This window comes from Azolla caroliniana, unplaced genomic scaffold, assembly GCF_043228905.1.
Source record: "Azolla caroliniana isolate FFs.n. ecotype wild unplaced genomic scaffold, voAzoCaro1.0.p SCAF_1, whole genome shotgun sequence".
Taxonomy (NCBI): domain Eukaryota; kingdom Viridiplantae; phylum Streptophyta; class Polypodiopsida; order Salviniales; family Salviniaceae; genus Azolla; species Azolla caroliniana.
This window is the reverse complement of record NW_028230436.1, coordinates 31,615,774-31,631,890: the sequence shown is the minus strand read 5'-3', so window position 1 is coordinate 31,631,890 and position 16,117 is coordinate 31,615,774. Positions and strand designations below refer to the sequence as shown.

Below are 16,117 nucleotides of genomic sequence, written 5' to 3'. Positions count from 1 at the left end.
ATACATACCATCACACGTTGTGATACATACTGATACATACATACACGTAACATATTACGTCTGTCTGTCTGTCTCGTCTTTTGGACCCACCCACCCCTCCAAAATACAACATAAAATCGATCAAAAAGGAAGAAGATCACATACACAGTATGTGCCTTCTTCTTCTTCTTCTTCTTCTTCTTCTTCTTCTTTTGGTGCTTGCTATATCTGCGTGTGTGTGTGTGTGTATGAATGTATGTGGTAAGCTTATCTTTGTCTCATCACTCAAGGGGCACTTGCTGCTTATCATCCTCCAATCTCACCAAATGTCCGCCCGCCCATCCAAAACCCCCGAATTTTTATCATTGCATATCGCATCGTATTCATATTGATGCACTAAGCTCGGCCCATATTCACCGACCCACACTTCTTCTAACTCGGAAATGGCTTGCACATCCCCCCCCCCCCCCCCCCCCCCCCCAAGGTTTGGCACCAATATCGTCGCCTTGTGGAAGGCAAATGTGTATCGAGTAAAAAGACAAAACCCTCCAAGCTTCTAAAACTATTGCCACACCACTTGGAATTTATGAATGTCACCTTTCGTACATGTTTGCAATTGTAAGAAACGTATGGGGCATCCACGTGACATGAAAACATCAAGCTCCTCGATGTCTGATGTGAAGGTACACATGTTGTTTAAGATAAACGTGTCGAAAATTTGGGTACACTTAAACATTTTAAGTGCATCATTTTCAATAACGCCATTCTCATTCTTCAAACACATTAAGTCACATGCAACAATTCAAACAAACAAAAAAGAAGGTGAATACATCTTTTTTTTAAATTTGGACAACATTACAATGTTGGAGGCTAGAGAACTCTAGCCAGAGACCAAATTCCATAAATCTATAACACTAAAAACCATGTGATGTTGAAGAAATATCATCAATATTTGTCGAAAGAAAACATTAACATTTCCCACTAATTGAGACCAGCAACACTTGTAAGAAATGTGTTTGTGGTTTGTTACCATCTATTGAAGTGTCATTTAGAATAAAGACATTGGCAATGCGGGTGTCCTGACAAAAATAGACATTATTCTTGTTATGCTAACAAGAGCACTGACGATGTTGATTAATGTAGAGTAATATCTCTTTTAAGATGTCGTATTGCATTTTAGCATTTGACATTGCTAAAATGAACTTCTACAACATGGTATTATTATATTGTGGGACTAAGACGGAAATCTATAAACTTACGGTGCATAAAGCATATAGAACAAAAAAGAAGAAGCGGTGTGTATCTTTATGGTAGAGAAAGCTTTATCATCAACCATTAAACCGAATAGAAATCACTTTTGCAAAAAGTTTGCGTGATTGGACTTATCTTTAGCCTTTCGTATTGTTGATCAATCAAAATGATTCTTATTTAGTCATATCAAGGATACAGAGGCTACAAGCTACCATCGAGGTCTTAGTTGAAGATAGGGAAATATCAAGCGACTAGATTCAACAAATATTTTGTCGTACAGTTTGTGTTGAAGATGGCAAAACATTTTACTTAATTTTATATAAATTGTAGCATGTGAGCTCATGCAAAGCCCTCATACCTATCAAATATTTTTTTGGAAGTTTGATGAAAAATAGCAAATGAATATATTTGGTTGTTTCATGTGAACTAAATAATTTCATACACACAACCTTCATGATGTTCAAACTCTACTTTACTTTTTGTTTATCAAACGAAATAATGAGCTTCAAATATATAACCTTGCTTTACTCCGCACTTGATGGGCTTGTTCGAAGAAAGAAGAAATCTTGCAGATAAGAAGAACGAAATTCAAAGCATGTCATATTGGGAGTTAAAAAAAGTTACCTATTGTTTACTTGGTGGATTGGTTAAGAGTCAAGCTGTTGAGTGGGAGTAAAATTCACAAAGAGACATCACAAAATGAGCACCATGTAATTGAAGAATAATATAGGTAGAGTGGTGAAGAAGACATTATATACACAATTTGAATAAATCACCTAATACGGCACATAGGAAAACTTAATATATGTTGGTCACATTCCCTCATAGATATATGTTGTAAGCATGGCTCATGGGCAGTCTTCTATTTACTAGTCCTTATGTGGGTGTTTGCTTATTGTGTCACAACATATAACTTGAGTTTTTTATACCAACCAACTTTTTTCCCAAACCCCATTCACAAGTTAACCTCAACCACAACCTTATGTGTGAATGCAATCGTGTCAAAACGTGTGCCTACCCTTGTCACAAATGGAACGTGTTCTTTGTATTCAGGACGATGGCAACTAGATTATCTCCACCATGTATCCACATGTATGCTAGACCACACGTTGCTACGTACAATCAATAGTCCGTTGGATAATAGTCCACAAATTGTCCGACGGATGCATCGACAATCTGGAAAAGAGATGCTTGTCATCAACAATCACGCTTGCAATGTGTCAAAGTTCACACTAATGCAACACAAGAGTATTTCTATCGATGATGACCACAAGTGGAAGAGGGAACTCTGGAAACATGGGAAGTCTCATCAACACAAACCAAGGGAAACTATGCCATGAGGGGTGGGGTGGGATGTCACAAAAAGAAGAGTGATGCTACTGAATATATCAATTTCCTCGATGATCACTATTGCCAGCCACGCGTAGGTATAGCATACTTAATCGAAGTATGAAGTATTCACACACTATTGCCATTCAAAAGATTGGTGGATAATGAGATTGGGTGGAAGATCCATTACATCAGGTATGGTAGTGAAGAGAATATTTTTCAGATATGTTTACATCCATGTTATCACATACAATTGATCTCTCATGCCACTAAAATTCCTCTAGAGGGTAGGGATCCAATGCTGACTTTTACATGTAGATTCGTACCACAAGAAAATGTCATAGTGGAAAGGAAGAAGCCCCAATATAAGAAAAGTGGGCTTTTTGGATGCTAGTGGTCTCCACAATGGTGTACTTGATGGGTCAATGTGTATTAAGTGTTTGAGTGTTTTAGCTCCTTACCCTAGCTGAACTCTTCCTCTTCTTCTTAATAAAGTTATGTGAAGCTATGTCCAAATAATGGGAAGTTATGTGAAGCTATTATGAGCATAAAGGCCACGTTATTGGCAGTATATATTGCAAATGCCACCTTAAGTAAGAGCTAATGGGTCAGTGAGACCATAAGCACCGAAATTGCAAAGAGAGTTCAATAGCTAATGAGCCTAGAGCCAATGAAAAATACCAAGACCACCCAATCAAGAATTGGTTGAACGAAGAGGCCATCCTACAGACATTGGGTTTATTATGGTCACATAATAATGTGGAAGTTTGGATATGTTCATATAATATTATCAAAACTCAGTAATTGTGCCAAAAAGGAAAAATTAGTACACATAAACTTCAAGAATCGCATTATTATGCAAGGGGGGGGGGGGGGGGGGTTGAGTTTCCTTCCTTTCTTCATAAGGGCATGATGCATCCATTGAGGAGAATTAATAGTTTATGTACATATATGGCAGCTTTCTTCTTTCCTTTCATATAGTTGAAGAGACTTTACTCTAATGGCAATGATCCATAACTATCAAACCTCATCATTCCAACATTACCAAAGCCCAAAACCAAGACTAAGTAAGAAGCAACGAGAATGACATACTGAACCACAAGCAGTATGAATATAAAAGAAGGAGAAGGAGAGAGAAGCTCCACACCAATAATATGTAATCAATATCTATAAAAGAGAATGAACAATGTGTGCATGTGTGGGTGTCTACATAGTAGCTTCTTCCATCCTCAGAAAGTTTGATGGGAAGTGACAAGCGGATTTCCAATAGCTAAGGGGCAAGCCTACTACTCTTCTTACTTTTAAGCCCATAAGCAAATCCCTTAACTCACCATGTTCAACTCAAATCATATGTATGCTTTTTCTATGGATAGATAGCATATCATGATTCAATGAAATTTCCAAAGAAAATGGAAAACAGGTACAAACAACAACAGCAACAACAAGGTTATGGTGGTAGTGTGTATGTAATAATCCATTACTAAAAAAGGAGCATAACAATGTAAAAAATGTATGTTTTGCTTCTGGTTAGAATCATCAAGGATCGAGATTTCGGCAGCTCTAGCGAGGAAATCATTTACAGCTTGGTCTTCTTGGTCTTTTGGCCTTGCAAGTTGTTGAAGAAGAGGGGCCAATTGGCCTGGGCTTCTGTCCAGCCAAGGAGGGAGCCTTCACGTTTAGGGTCCCAGCTGGTGGACACAATACCATAAGTGATGCCAAAGCCAGAGCTCCCAAAGAAGAGGCCAGAGACCAGTAGGGGCAACCACTCTGGCACATCCACCTTCAAGCCCACCTTGAGGTACCAGAAGATAGGGAAGAACAGTAACCCTAACCCTAGAGGGATGCCCACCCCATACCCAATCCTCTTCAGCATCCGATTCGTTACCACCTCCGGAACCACATCCTCGTCCGGGTCCGCCTCTTCTTCTTCTTCTTCTTCTTCATCGTCCCATTCGTCATCGTAATCCTCTTCATCTGTTGAGAATGTGGCCTTCCCCCCACCCTTTTTCTTCTTCTTCCTCTTGAGAGGGGCTTTTGATGGTGATTGTTGATCTGCGACCGGCCCGAACCCTTTCGGGTTCTGTTTTACAGCCCTAGCTACGATGGGTGCGATCCGTGGAGAACAGGGGAGCCATGAATATGATGCAGAGGCATAGGATGATGATGATGACGACGATGGTAGAGGGAGTTTGCAGAGCCAGGTTCCATGGCTGAGCATCATACTGCTCATGAACTCTACAATCTTCTCTGTCAGAGAGAGAGAGAGAGAGATTAGCCAAAGTATAAGATATGAGGCTGAGGTGTGACCATTGGAGAGAGAGAGAGAGAGAGAGAGAGAGAGATGTATTCTGGTAGTGATTTTGTATCACAACACATAACTTATAAGGTGAAAAGAGAGAGAAAACTATTGAGAGGCCAAAGGTGTGACAAATTACAACTGAAGTGAGAAATGTGTAGAAAGGCTCCACGAGATGAGGCTCAAGTGCCACACATTATGAGTTTAGGGTTTTTGGACTCACCTGTGTGATAAGTTTGCGGCTCTCTCCCATAGCTCGGATGTGATGTTTGAGAGTGTGCCTTAGCTATATGAGAAGTTGGAGATTGGGAGCTTGACAATCAAAAGCCATAGACAGAGACAAAAACGGAGAGACGAAATGGGTGTAGGTATGTTGGTTTAGTAAGATTCTCTGATGAAATCCTTCACTTGAGTTCATGTGTACAACCATACTAAGTTGATAGGATTTACAACCATACTAAGTTGATAGGATTTACAACCATACTAAGTTGATAGGATTTGAACCCCAAGTATGAGGGTTAATGAATAATGAGAAGTTGATGATGCCCAAGTTGAATTCCTCACCAATACAATTTCCTTGGGTGATGATTTTCTCCTCCATAAAGGACGCACATTAGTTCCTCTAGCAAAGTAACTCCATGATACCATTATTTGTGAGTGTCACGATGTCTATGGTGCTTGACAACCAGGTATTTGTAGAACATATAGTTTAGTCAAGTCAATTTTGTATTGTTTAGGCATGTTAAAGTATATTCACATACCTGAATAACATGTGTGCCAAATATTAAAGGTAAATATCTACACTTTTGGTGAGTTACTACAAGCGCCCCAAAGACTCAACTACGAAATGAGAAGTGGCATCCAATCATGGGGTTCTTGGTTGGTTTATGACGCACATTTTTAAGGTCACAAATTCCTATTAAGTATTATAGGTTGGTTGATTAACACGAGCATACAAAATCAATGGTTGCATGACCCATTGATGGATTCCTTGTTTGAGATGATAACATTTTTTGCCTTTTGCTTTATTAGCTATCAACTATAGTGGTCTTCATTCACACCACATGGTTCATCTTGAACATGTTAGAGACTTTGGACATTGTCCCTATTATAAAATGGTTAGCCACTTTTGGATTGATAGCTTCAAATCTACACTATGGAATATGATGCTCGCAAAGGTGGAGATAAAACACAAACTTTGAAATTTGGGAAACTCGGAAACTGGGCATATAGCCTTATTTCCACTTGCGATAAGAAGATACTTTCTAACTCTTGTGGCAATCTCTCTCTCTCTCTCTCTCTCTCTCTCTCTCTCTCTCTCTCTCTCTCTCTCTCTCTCTCTCTCTCTCTCTCTCTCTCTCTCTCTCTCTTATCATAATTACCTTAATACACTACTAGCCTCGCCTTAGGCTTGAGATCCAATTTTCTCTCTCTATTACTCCATAGATATCTCGACTTAATTCACTATACTAGATGACACTGTGGAGTATGGGGGTTCAACCCATGACTTCTTGGTCTCCATTGGGCAACCTTACCAAATGAGCTATGTCCATCTGGAATTGGTAGTGTAATTTTATCTATCAACCACGGTCATCTACATGCATACAAAAAATAGGAGTGAGTTGAACAAAAAGGAAAATAACATAACTTTGCTAAATTCACTTGCTCATGCTTCATGCCAAAGATTGAAACTTTAGACAAAGAATTGAAGGAACAACTCGAATTGTTAGATGTTATATCTACCTTTTGGATACTAATGCGGCCCGACAAATGTTCTCTTTTAGCCTTTCCTAGTTCAAGTACTAGAAATTTAAACTCCGATAGATTTAGTGCAAAAATGTATTCGAACCCCCATCATTGTGTCAAATTATTCATGTTCTTCATTATGGACATTCATATCACTTGTGTTCAGGGACATGTCTTTATCACATTCCATTTTCACTTGGTGTGAGGGCCATCTTGGCCTTGAGTTTCAATCAATGAGATGTGATACCATATTTGTGTGATGATAGGAACAAGACTTTAGTTAGAGAGTGAATTTTACATGTCAAACCAAAAGAAAAACACTACTTAGATACAATCATCTTAAAATGGATCTTCTTTCATTGTGGAGGACATTGATGCTATTTTGAGCATAATCATGAACTGATAATGTGCCCAATGTGCAAGGTATGAAATTACATCTACTTATATGATTGGTGACCAACTTAACTAATTGAGTAACATCCCATACGTGGTGTGAAATACATACCGCAAACCGCCAATTTGTCTTCCAATATAGCACATGTTCATAGCTCATTTGCATCACTAATCTTTGTGACAACCTTATAATTGAAAATCAATGCCACTAGTAGCAGCATAAGGCTTTGCATTAGTACCTATTAGTACTTAGCAAGCACTAATTTCATTACGAAATAGCCCATGTACCAAATTAACTTTTCAATTCGCCCACTAACCTTCTCAAATTAACTTTTCAACATATGCGGACAATGCATGCCCCTAGGCTACAATGTAATGTGGCTTGGAATTCCCCCCTTCCTATCCCTTCTTTGGAAAGGGACATACATCAAGAAAACTTGTGTACTTAGATCCCATGGGTCAACATTGGCCTCTCTATGAATGCTAAAACAAGACGTAACCTAACCTATCCTATACACATCATGATTGTAATTTTTGCGCTACATTATCGCTAGCTTTTTGTTCTAGAGCATTCGAACTAGTTGGCATAAATTGCAAGTCGCCAGTCACATAAACATAGGTCTTGTAATATACGGCAAGCACTTAATTTGAGAAATGGACAGGCCATTAAATCATTTAACATATGTGCAAACGAAAAATCGAAATCCCTCGACTAGTATCACATTTAAAATTCGTGTAGTAAGTTCTTAAATATTGTCAACTCGGATGGCCAGAAACCATTTTCGCAATGGAATCCTGAGCTCTCGCATAGTTTTCTGAAGAATAAGAACTTGGTGGCATGTCCTTACAATGAGGGTTTGGGGAGAAAACAGAGGATACAGCCATGCCAAGAATCTCCTCTTCTTCCTGACTTACTATTTTCTTCCGGAAGGCCAAAAAATGAACAAAAAGAGCATATAGCATGCATGCACGTCACGTGCACAGTAGGACACCGACTCAGAACCTCTATATAAATGGAGCTTAGGTCCCTCCCTTCTTATTCAGGTATAGCTTGTCTGTCATCGTCACTACTGACCAAAATATTTCTGTTAAATCATTGAATTTTGAAGTCAAATTGTGATTCTTCTCTTAGCCCCTTCTTCATTTTAACTCAAACGCCATGGCTGAATCCCAAGCTCATGCTGCTTCCCATAAGGCTGAAGAAACCAAGGTACAGATTGCAGGAAAAACTTTGAATGATGAAATGTGCTGTAGTGCCGGATTTTTGTATGATGTCCTAACCAAGTGAGTTAATCTATTTGTAAGTACCATGTTTTACAATAGAGGAGATTTTTGCCAATGATCACCTTGTGCATATGCCCTAACAAAATGAAGTACCCAAAGAGATTTTTTGCAGATGATCACCTTGTGCATATATGCCTTAACAAGTGATATAGTTTATCCTTTAAGTACAGCAGTAGTTAGTGTGCGTACTATTGTTTTCCTATTATCAGGTGTTTTTAAAGAAACTCTGCACCATAAAATTCATGTCTTTATGTAAAACTGACTCTCGCGTGTTCTTGGGATTTGCAGGCCAAAGCTTCAGAGGCATCCCAGGCAACCCAGGAGAAGGCAGGAGAAGTGAAGGAGCAAGGCAAGGGAATGGCGCAATCAGCGCAAGAGAAGGGTATGGAGGCCACTCAAGCTGCCCAAGAAAAAGCCACCCAAGCTAAAGAGCAAGCAGGGAGTCTCATGGAACAAGTAATGATCAATGCTGAAATCATTTTTGAGTATCTGAGGCTTTTTGTGACGAATATATGAACATATCTATTGCCCCTTTTTCTGTGTCTTAGGCTGGCGATAAGGCGAGAGAAGCAATGGAAGCTGTGAAGAGTACAGTAACAGGTGGTGGCAGCAACCCTTGAGGATGCTCTCAAGCAGCTGCAGTGCTTTGTGTGATCTTTTTTTTGTTTTTGTGAATAAGGGGTCCTCTTTCATCAATAACATGCAAATATCTTGAATCAAATATTTTTGTAATGGAGATGTAAGGTTAATGGAGATGCACCTTACAATAGTATGCAATTGATTTTTAAGATTTATGCCATATTGCAAGGTTTTTTAAGATTTATGCAAAGAATCAAATATTTTTATAATGGAGATGCGCCTTACAATAGTATGCAATTGATTTTTTAAGATATATGCCATAATGCAAGGTTTTAAGATTTATGCTGTAATGTGAGGTTTTATTTAGCAGTTCTGTGCACTGTAGTTCATGGTCTTTCAGTTTTTGTAATGGAGATTCATGTCGTGCAATATGCAATCTAATTAAGCTAGTTGTCTTGATGTTTAATTTGTGTTTCAGATGTTTTGTAATCTGGATTAATTTTTGTTGATGTTAAACCTATTTTGAAATTCTATTTTCGATAGTTCACAAACTTGTTTAATGTTTCAATCTTGATCTTTAATTTATGTTCAGATGTTTTTTAATCTGGATTAATTTTGTTGATGTTAAAACTATTTTGAAATTCTATTTTCGATAGTTCACAAACTTGTTTAATGTCCAATCTGGATTTCCTGTTAGTTTGTAATGCTGAAGCATTGGTATAGAGTGGTGTATAAAACTAACTATACATTTTACTAGTTACAAAATTGTATACTTTATTTCTTCAAATTGTATACTTAAAAGTTTGGTGTACAACTTTGTAATGCGTATTGGTAATAATAATAGTTGAGCCATTTATTAAAAAGATGCTGAGGGGATTTATATTTATGATGAAAAAAAATAGATGGTTGCCAGACCATACGTGAAAAGATTGTAAATCCCACAAATTTGTTGGCGTTTAAAAACGCCGTTCAAGGGCAGGGTTTTAAGAAAGGTTAGGCATACCCTCTACTGTAGGGCGGTTTTATTTATTATGCAAAAAAAAGAAACAGATCTGTATACCTACATTTCTAAGTGTACAGAAAGAAACAAAATACAACACATACATACCCGATTTGTCTTTGAGACAAGAACAATGTCCACACAGCTCTTACCACTACCAAACAATTATGCAAAACAAAATATATTTTCAGGTTAAATAATTGAAAATTAACATTCTAGCAAAACACTTTGTAATGCCTTGGTAATAATAACAATTGAGCCATTTAAAAAGATGCTGACTTTATGATAGAAGAAAATAGATGGTTGCCAGACCATACGGAAAAGACTGTAAATCCCACAAACTTGTTGGCGTTTAAAAACGCCGTCCAAAGGGCAGGGTTTTATTGTGCAAAAAGAAGGTGCTTGCTCTTCATGTTTACAGAGCTGATCCCACAGCATATTTTTTGTGCACAAAAAGAATACTCTACTAGGGCAGGTTTTATTTATTATGCAAAAAAATAAAAACAGAATTGTAACCTCCATTTGATGTGTACAGAAAGAAACAAAAATAACACTACAGACATACCTGATTTGTCCTTGAGATAATAACAATGTCCAAGCACAGCTCCGCACTTAACTACCCAACAATTTACCGAGGGTAGTTTTTATTATGCAAAAGAAAATTAAATAGAATAGAGTACTTATATTTTCATATTTCAAGTTAACTGAAATAAATACATACCTGATTGTTCTTTGAGAAGATGAAAATATACCATAGCATAGCTCGACTTCACTACTCTACAATTATTGGTCACAGATTCCATCACTTTAGCTGTTAATGAGGGTCAAATGATCTGTGCAACATATTCACATGGTTACCATTTTCCACCATTTTGGTAAACTGAAGAGGGAGAGAATTGATTGGATTTTCTCTGTGACAGCATATTATAATCACGATGCTGAAATGAATCTATCGAATCATAGTGCAGCTACTGCTGCCAATACCACAACTGGACTGTGTAGTCTTTGTTCTCATAAGATGTTTGGAGTTGTTCTCCGGAATTCCAAAAACCTGCCAAAATCTCAAGGTTTCATCACCAGCCGCCGATGCAACAGTATATCCATCTGGACTCTGTATAAAACGCCATAGAAAAGGACATGTTAAGTATAAGCATATGCAACCAGAACAGAGTTCTACTATGTGCGTTGTTCTAGTAAAAAATATAAATTTATTCTGCCAACATGAAATCAATGAATAACAAACGAGACTCTGCCTCAATGTTTTCATTGGCTTCCCCAAATGCTAGGGAAATGGAAAACACAATGTAGGGTTTCTTTCTATATTTCAAAATTACCTGAGCCAAATGCAAAACCCTTGATGTATGGCCTCTTAATTCTGCCATCTTCACCAATGACGGGTATCTCCAGAGGCAGAGCTGATTTTGACTGAATCCATGAGAGCTTAGAAGCTCTTTTTCATGCTTGCTCCATTGCAAAGCACATACTTGAGAGTTTGTGTCCACGCTATTTAAACAAACACCATTCTGTGTATTCCAGAACTTAATACATCTATCAGCTGTCCCACCACCTGATGCCAATAAATTGTTTTGGAATGGACACCATGCCAATGCTTTGACTGCTGCTTGGTGATCATTGAATCGATGAAGGTAAGTGCTTGCTGTACCATTATGCAGCATAGAGACATCCCATATGTGTAAAAGGTTATCGTTTCCTCCACTTGCAAGCTGTTGGCCAGATAGGGACCATTTCAATCCACAAACCTCTTGATCGTGCGCTCGCAATTTAATGATAACATGATCTCTGATTCTCACTGCATTGCATTTATTACAATATAAGTACACTAAGATGATGTTGTCGTATGATTGAATACAAACATATGATTAGGATATGTATATATAGACGGCAAGAAATACATTGTTGGTGCGTTGTATATATAGACAGCAAGAATGTAGGCTTACCATCATGATTGAAAATGCAAGTATCTCGACTTCCCGAACTCAGGATAGGTCCACCATTCCAAGCAAGACTTCCAACTCTGGCTGTATGCCCTTTCATAGTTCTTATCTTGGAAAGAGATGTGGAATCCCACAGCTGAACTTCACCATTGTCCAATCCGATTCCAATGTGTTTTCCATCTGGTCCCCAGCTCAAACTCGTGACTGGACCATCGTCTTGACTAACTTGCATCAACTCCTCAATTGCACCAGAAGCGGCATGCCATAAGTATACTGTATTTCCAAGTGCAATAGCCACAACATTCTTTGAGCTCCAGTCCAATAGATTCAAATAGTAATCATCAAGCAATTCCGGAGCATCCAGAGTTCTTTCAGCAGACTGTATATCACAAAAAGATAATTCAGTCCAAGTTCATAAAGTAAAAAATTCCCAAATTTAGGTTGAGAGGGTCTAACATCCAGAAAATATATACTGGTTTAACGACAGAAACTTCGATTATTTTATCGTTGTTGATTGAATGGAACTATTAATCCAGAAGACAGCAAGAAATCCTGGTCAATTTAATTGACTGGTCTAGTCTAGTCATAAAACCCTGCTGATTGAATGTAAAACACCATTTCGAATAGGAACTAGTGGAGAAAAAATCCTGGTTCATTTATCTCCGTAAATAAACCACTCAAATTTTATAACCTACTTAATATATCGTTGCTGTTAACGATTCATTTGGATGATTGGAACAACACTATTTCTACATAACAAATTATGGCAGGCTATTTTTACAAATCAATCATTAACGTTATTCCTGAATGAGGGCAAAAATGCCCTTTCTAAAAGTACGGGTAATAATTATTAGACCTATACATTTAAATACTCTATCCTAGTTCATTCTAGAGCATTCACTTCTGTAAGGATCTACTGTAAACCAGAAGGATCCATTCGTTCGATACATAGTCCATCCTAACCACTTGTGTACGTTCTATAAAAATAGCATTGGGTCGTATAAGGATAACAGACAGAAGAAGCGATTGTATTTACCTGTGGGATATGGCGGAAGATTTTGCTTCGTTTTACTCCCGCAGCCTGTGCATTCTCAGAATACAGCATCCTGGCGTTTCTTTCAAATCCCTCAGGAGGAGGAGGAGGCTTGTTTTTGAATGCTAGAATCCTGCTGTTTTTGCTCATAATATTACTGTCTTTCAGAAGATTCCCAGCCAATTGTTTTCTGTACTCTTCCTGCAAAACAATAGAACAAGATGAGAATGGTAATCTAAAAGGCGAAGCTTGGAAACTGTATTACGTTGAGAAAGAACAATTCACATGCGAGAAAAAAATTGAAATGAACCTTAATAAATGAACAAATGTGGAAAACGTTAATATTGCGCCATAATGTCGATTTTTATAAGTAAAAGGGATGTTAAAGCAAACACATTGAAGATTGAGCAGATAAAAAATTCCTTTAGAAGAGAATGGACAGTTTTATTTAGAAAATGGCGACTCTGAGATAATTTGTATAACACAGAGTGAAAGGAACTTTTCGCAAAGAAAGAATGGTTTAATAAATGAAGAAATGTGGACCTTGATAAAGGAACAAATGTGGGAAACGTTTTCAATTGCACCATAATGTCGACTTTTATAAGGAAAAGGGATGTTAAGACAAACACATTGAAGATTGAGCAGATAAAAAATTTCTTTATAGGAGAATAGACAGTTTCATTTAAAAAATGGCGACTCTGAGATAGTTCGTATAACACAAAGAGTGAAAGGAACATTTCACAAAGAAAGAATGGCTTAATAAATGAACAAATATGGACCTTGATAAATGAACAAATGTGGGAAACGTTTTCGATTGAACCATAGTGTCGACTTTTATAAGGAAAAGGGAAGTTAAGGCAAACACGTTGAAGATTGAGCAGATAAATTTTTCTTTAGAAGAGAATGGACAGTTTGATTTAAAAAATTGCGACTCTGAGATCATTCCTATAACATGAAGAGTGAAAGGAATTTTCTGCAGAGAATGAATGGTTTAAACAAGAGAAGAAAACTTTAGCGGACAAGCAATGGTTATGCAGACAGAAAATGACTTACGTTTAGGACAGGCTGCTCATTATGAAGATTTTCCTTGGCAAGCATATAATTTGCGATTTCAAAATCCATGGAGGTGCGAGATGTGATGAAACGGCATCCCTGTAAAGAAAAGCATGCCAATCTTAGATCATAGATCTTCATCCAGGAAAAGAAGTCATTTTTTATGAAAGCAAATGGTTTTAGGTTAGGGCTAGGGTTACAAGATTAGGAGGAAATTTCACAAAGCAATATATTTTCTATCCAATATCTGGCACGTTAGGGTTATGGCTAGAAATAACATAGCTAGAACAGTATCTTTCTTTCTGTTTTGGTGATAATTTTATGAAGGATTAGGATAAGGGTTAAGATTAGGAGTACCGAGGAAGAATTACAGAGGAATAACAATCGACATTTTTCTTTTGCCGTTCGCTTATCTGGCACGTTAGGGTTAGGGTTGGAAATAACATAGCTAGAACAGTATCTTTCTTTCTGTTCTGGTCATAATTTTATGAAGGATTGGGAGAAGGGCTAAGATTAGGAATACGGAGGGAATTACAGATGAATAACAATCGAGATTTATCTTTTGCCGTTTGCTTACCACATTATGCGTCTTCCCTCTCGCCGCCATATCTGAAGAAGATTCACGATCTTTGAGAGCTTTCCTCACGTTGCGAGGCGTGTCCATAGCTGTATATTAACTGCTTAACAAAATGCAACAACAAAAAACAGAAAACAATAACTTGTTCCTCGGAACGAGGAGTTAGCTCGAGAACAAAGACCTGTGGAACCCTAAAGAGCAGCAGATAAAACCGCTGAAGGGGCCAGAGGTTGTAAGCCCTGGACAAGAAAGAAAGTACAGAGCGCGTAAAAAACAAACAACGATCTATGATAGAAAAGTTAACGAAGATGATCTCGTAGGAATGATTCCCTGGGGGGGGGGGGGGGGGGGGGGAGGGAGAGCTGATTGAATATTGGAACGGGTTCTGCAAATCGATGCAGAGAGAGAGAGACAGAGACAGAGATTGTTGAGCTTTCTGTGAGCAAAACGGAGGAGGCGAAGGAAGCAGAAGACAGGGAGGAGGAAGACGAAGAAATGATGTGATAGAGAGAAGGGGGGGAAGAGAGCGGACAACGTTTTTGGGAGGAAAACGCCCCAACAACTAACGGTCACTAGAAGAAGAGACGAAATTCAAAAGAAGATTTATTACTCTTCGTGAATGGCGGTGTGTTTGGTCTAGGTCTAGGTCTAGGTCCAAGGACTCTCGGTCTTGACCTTTGGGTCTTTGGGTCTTTGGGACTTGAATGGACGGGCTTCGGACATATGTATGTATGCCTAAAGCTTCGGGTCTTGGCCTTTGGGTCTTTGGGTCTTTGGGTCTTTGGGTCTTTGGGTCTTTGGGTCTTTGGGTCTTGAATGGACGGGCTTCGGACATATATATGTATGCCTAAAGCTTCAGGTTTTTTAAACATGTTCTTCATTATTTACTTGTGAAACGAGGCACTAAATGTGCATGCCGAGGTCACTCGTTGACTTTGCTTATATGTATTGTCATGAACCGGCACGTCCCACGTGGTTAAGTAGTACCAACATTTGTCGTGGCATTCCACCTTCGATCACGTCCGAGCTTGCTTTCCACCCCTGGCCAGATCCCATCTCATCCATGCACAAATTTCTCTAGTATCTTGCAACGTGCAAAGTGTAATATTCATTGGTGAAAAATCTCAGACAATGAGGGTCACTACTCAACTTCACAGAGACTACATCAAGTTGTTTTGCATAGTTTAATGAATCCTCCAAAAAAAAGAGGTTTGGAACTTGTTTGTTGTAGACACCATTATGTAACATGATTATACATTCTAATATGCATCATATACACATGTATGGAGTTAGTTGAATCACACACATATATGAATCACATAATGAGCTATTCTTGTCGAAAGTGTTGATTATGTAAATGTTGAGGTACGCAGTATATTCTTCTTTTGGGATAAATGTTGAGGTACGCATTAAACAATTGTCTTGGCATGCACCATCAAACAATGATGCATGATTTTCAACCTTTATTGGAAAGGCGATCCTTTAGATTCAACTCTTCCTTTCTTCAACAATATACTTTCATTAGTAATTTACAAGGCAAGTCATGGTTTATAATGCTCCTACATGGGACACTTTTCTCTATGGTATGCCCCCATTTGGCCCTATGAATCATTGCACTAATCTCGAAGATCAACATGATAGG

The 16,117-nt window shown here is 38.2% G+C and overlaps 3 protein-coding genes and 1 long non-coding RNA gene across 4 annotated transcripts; 1 reads left to right on the top strand and 3 right to left on the bottom strand.

The window, feature by feature from the left end:
- Nucleotides 1-1,283: 1,283 nt before the first annotated feature.
- On the bottom strand, nt 1,284-1,981 carry LOC147869752 (uncharacterized). The gene is made up of 2 exons (XR_015531240.1): nt 1,855-1,981; nt 1,284-1,588 (listed from the first exon to the last, which is right to left on the bottom strand). It is a non-coding gene; the product is annotated as an uncharacterized LOC147869752 (long non-coding RNA).
- A 2,153-nt stretch (nt 1,982-4,134) lies between these two features.
- LOC147869751 (uncharacterized) lies at nt 4,135-4,894 on the bottom strand. Its single transcript, XM_087332726.1, has one exon. The coding sequence runs from the start codon at nt 4,787-4,789 to the stop codon at nt 4,136-4,138; it is 654 nt and encodes a 217-aa protein (XP_087188852.1). The 5' UTR covers nt 4,790-4,894; the 3' UTR covers nt 4,135.
- A 3,232-nt stretch (nt 4,895-8,126) lies between these two features.
- On the top strand, nt 8,127-8,957 carry LOC147869750 (uncharacterized). Its single transcript, XM_087339576.1, has 3 exons — nt 8,127-8,204; nt 8,567-8,734; nt 8,827-8,957. The coding sequence occupies exons 1-3, from the start codon at nt 8,154-8,156 to the stop codon at nt 8,896-8,898; spliced, it is 291 nt and encodes a 96-aa protein (XP_087195702.1). The 5' UTR covers nt 8,127-8,153; the 3' UTR covers nt 8,899-8,957.
- Nucleotides 8,958-10,713: 1,756 nt separating this feature from the next.
- On the bottom strand, nt 10,714-14,636 carry LOC147869749 (cell division cycle 20.2, cofactor of APC complex-like). Its single transcript, XM_087332725.1, has 6 exons — nt 14,476-14,636; nt 13,899-13,997; nt 12,849-13,046; nt 11,816-12,191; nt 11,192-11,667; nt 10,714-10,968 (listed from the first exon to the last, which is right to left on the bottom strand). Exons 1-6 carry the CDS (start codon nt 14,560-14,562, stop codon nt 10,807-10,809), a joined length of 1,398 nt encoding a protein of 465 aa, XP_087188851.1. The 5' UTR covers nt 14,563-14,636; the 3' UTR covers nt 10,714-10,806.
- Nucleotides 14,637-16,117: the final 1,481 nt, after the last annotated feature.

Excerpts from the sequence above, each read along its gene's own strand:
- LOC147869751 (XM_087332726.1), bottom strand. The coding sequence starts at position 4,789 with ATGAGCAGTATGATGCTCAGCCATGGAACCTGGCTCTGCAAACTCCCT.
- LOC147869750 (XM_087339576.1), top strand. The coding sequence starts at position 8,154 with ATGGCTGAATCCCAAGCTCATGCTGCTTCCCATAAGGCTGAAGAAACC. Across the intron at positions 8,205-8,566 it reads ATAAGGCTGAAGAAACCAAG|GCCAAAGCTTCAGAGGCATC; the intron begins GTACAGATTGCA and ends TGGGATTTGCAG. Across the intron at positions 8,735-8,826 it reads CAGGGAGTCTCATGGAACAA|GCTGGCGATAAGGCGAGAGA; the intron begins GTAATGATCAAT and ends TCTGTGTCTTAG.
- LOC147869749 (XM_087332725.1), bottom strand. The coding sequence starts at position 14,562 with ATGGACACGCCTCGCAACGTGAGGAAAGCTCTCAAAGATCGTGAATCT. Across the intron at positions 13,998-14,475 it reads GAGGGAAGACGCATAATGTG|GGATGCCGTTTCATCACATC; the intron begins GTAAGCAAACGG and ends TTTTCTTTACAG. Across the intron at positions 10,969-11,191 it reads GGGTTTTGCATTTGGCTCAG|AGTCCAGATGGATATACTGT; the intron begins GTAATTTTGAAA and ends CGTTTTATACAG.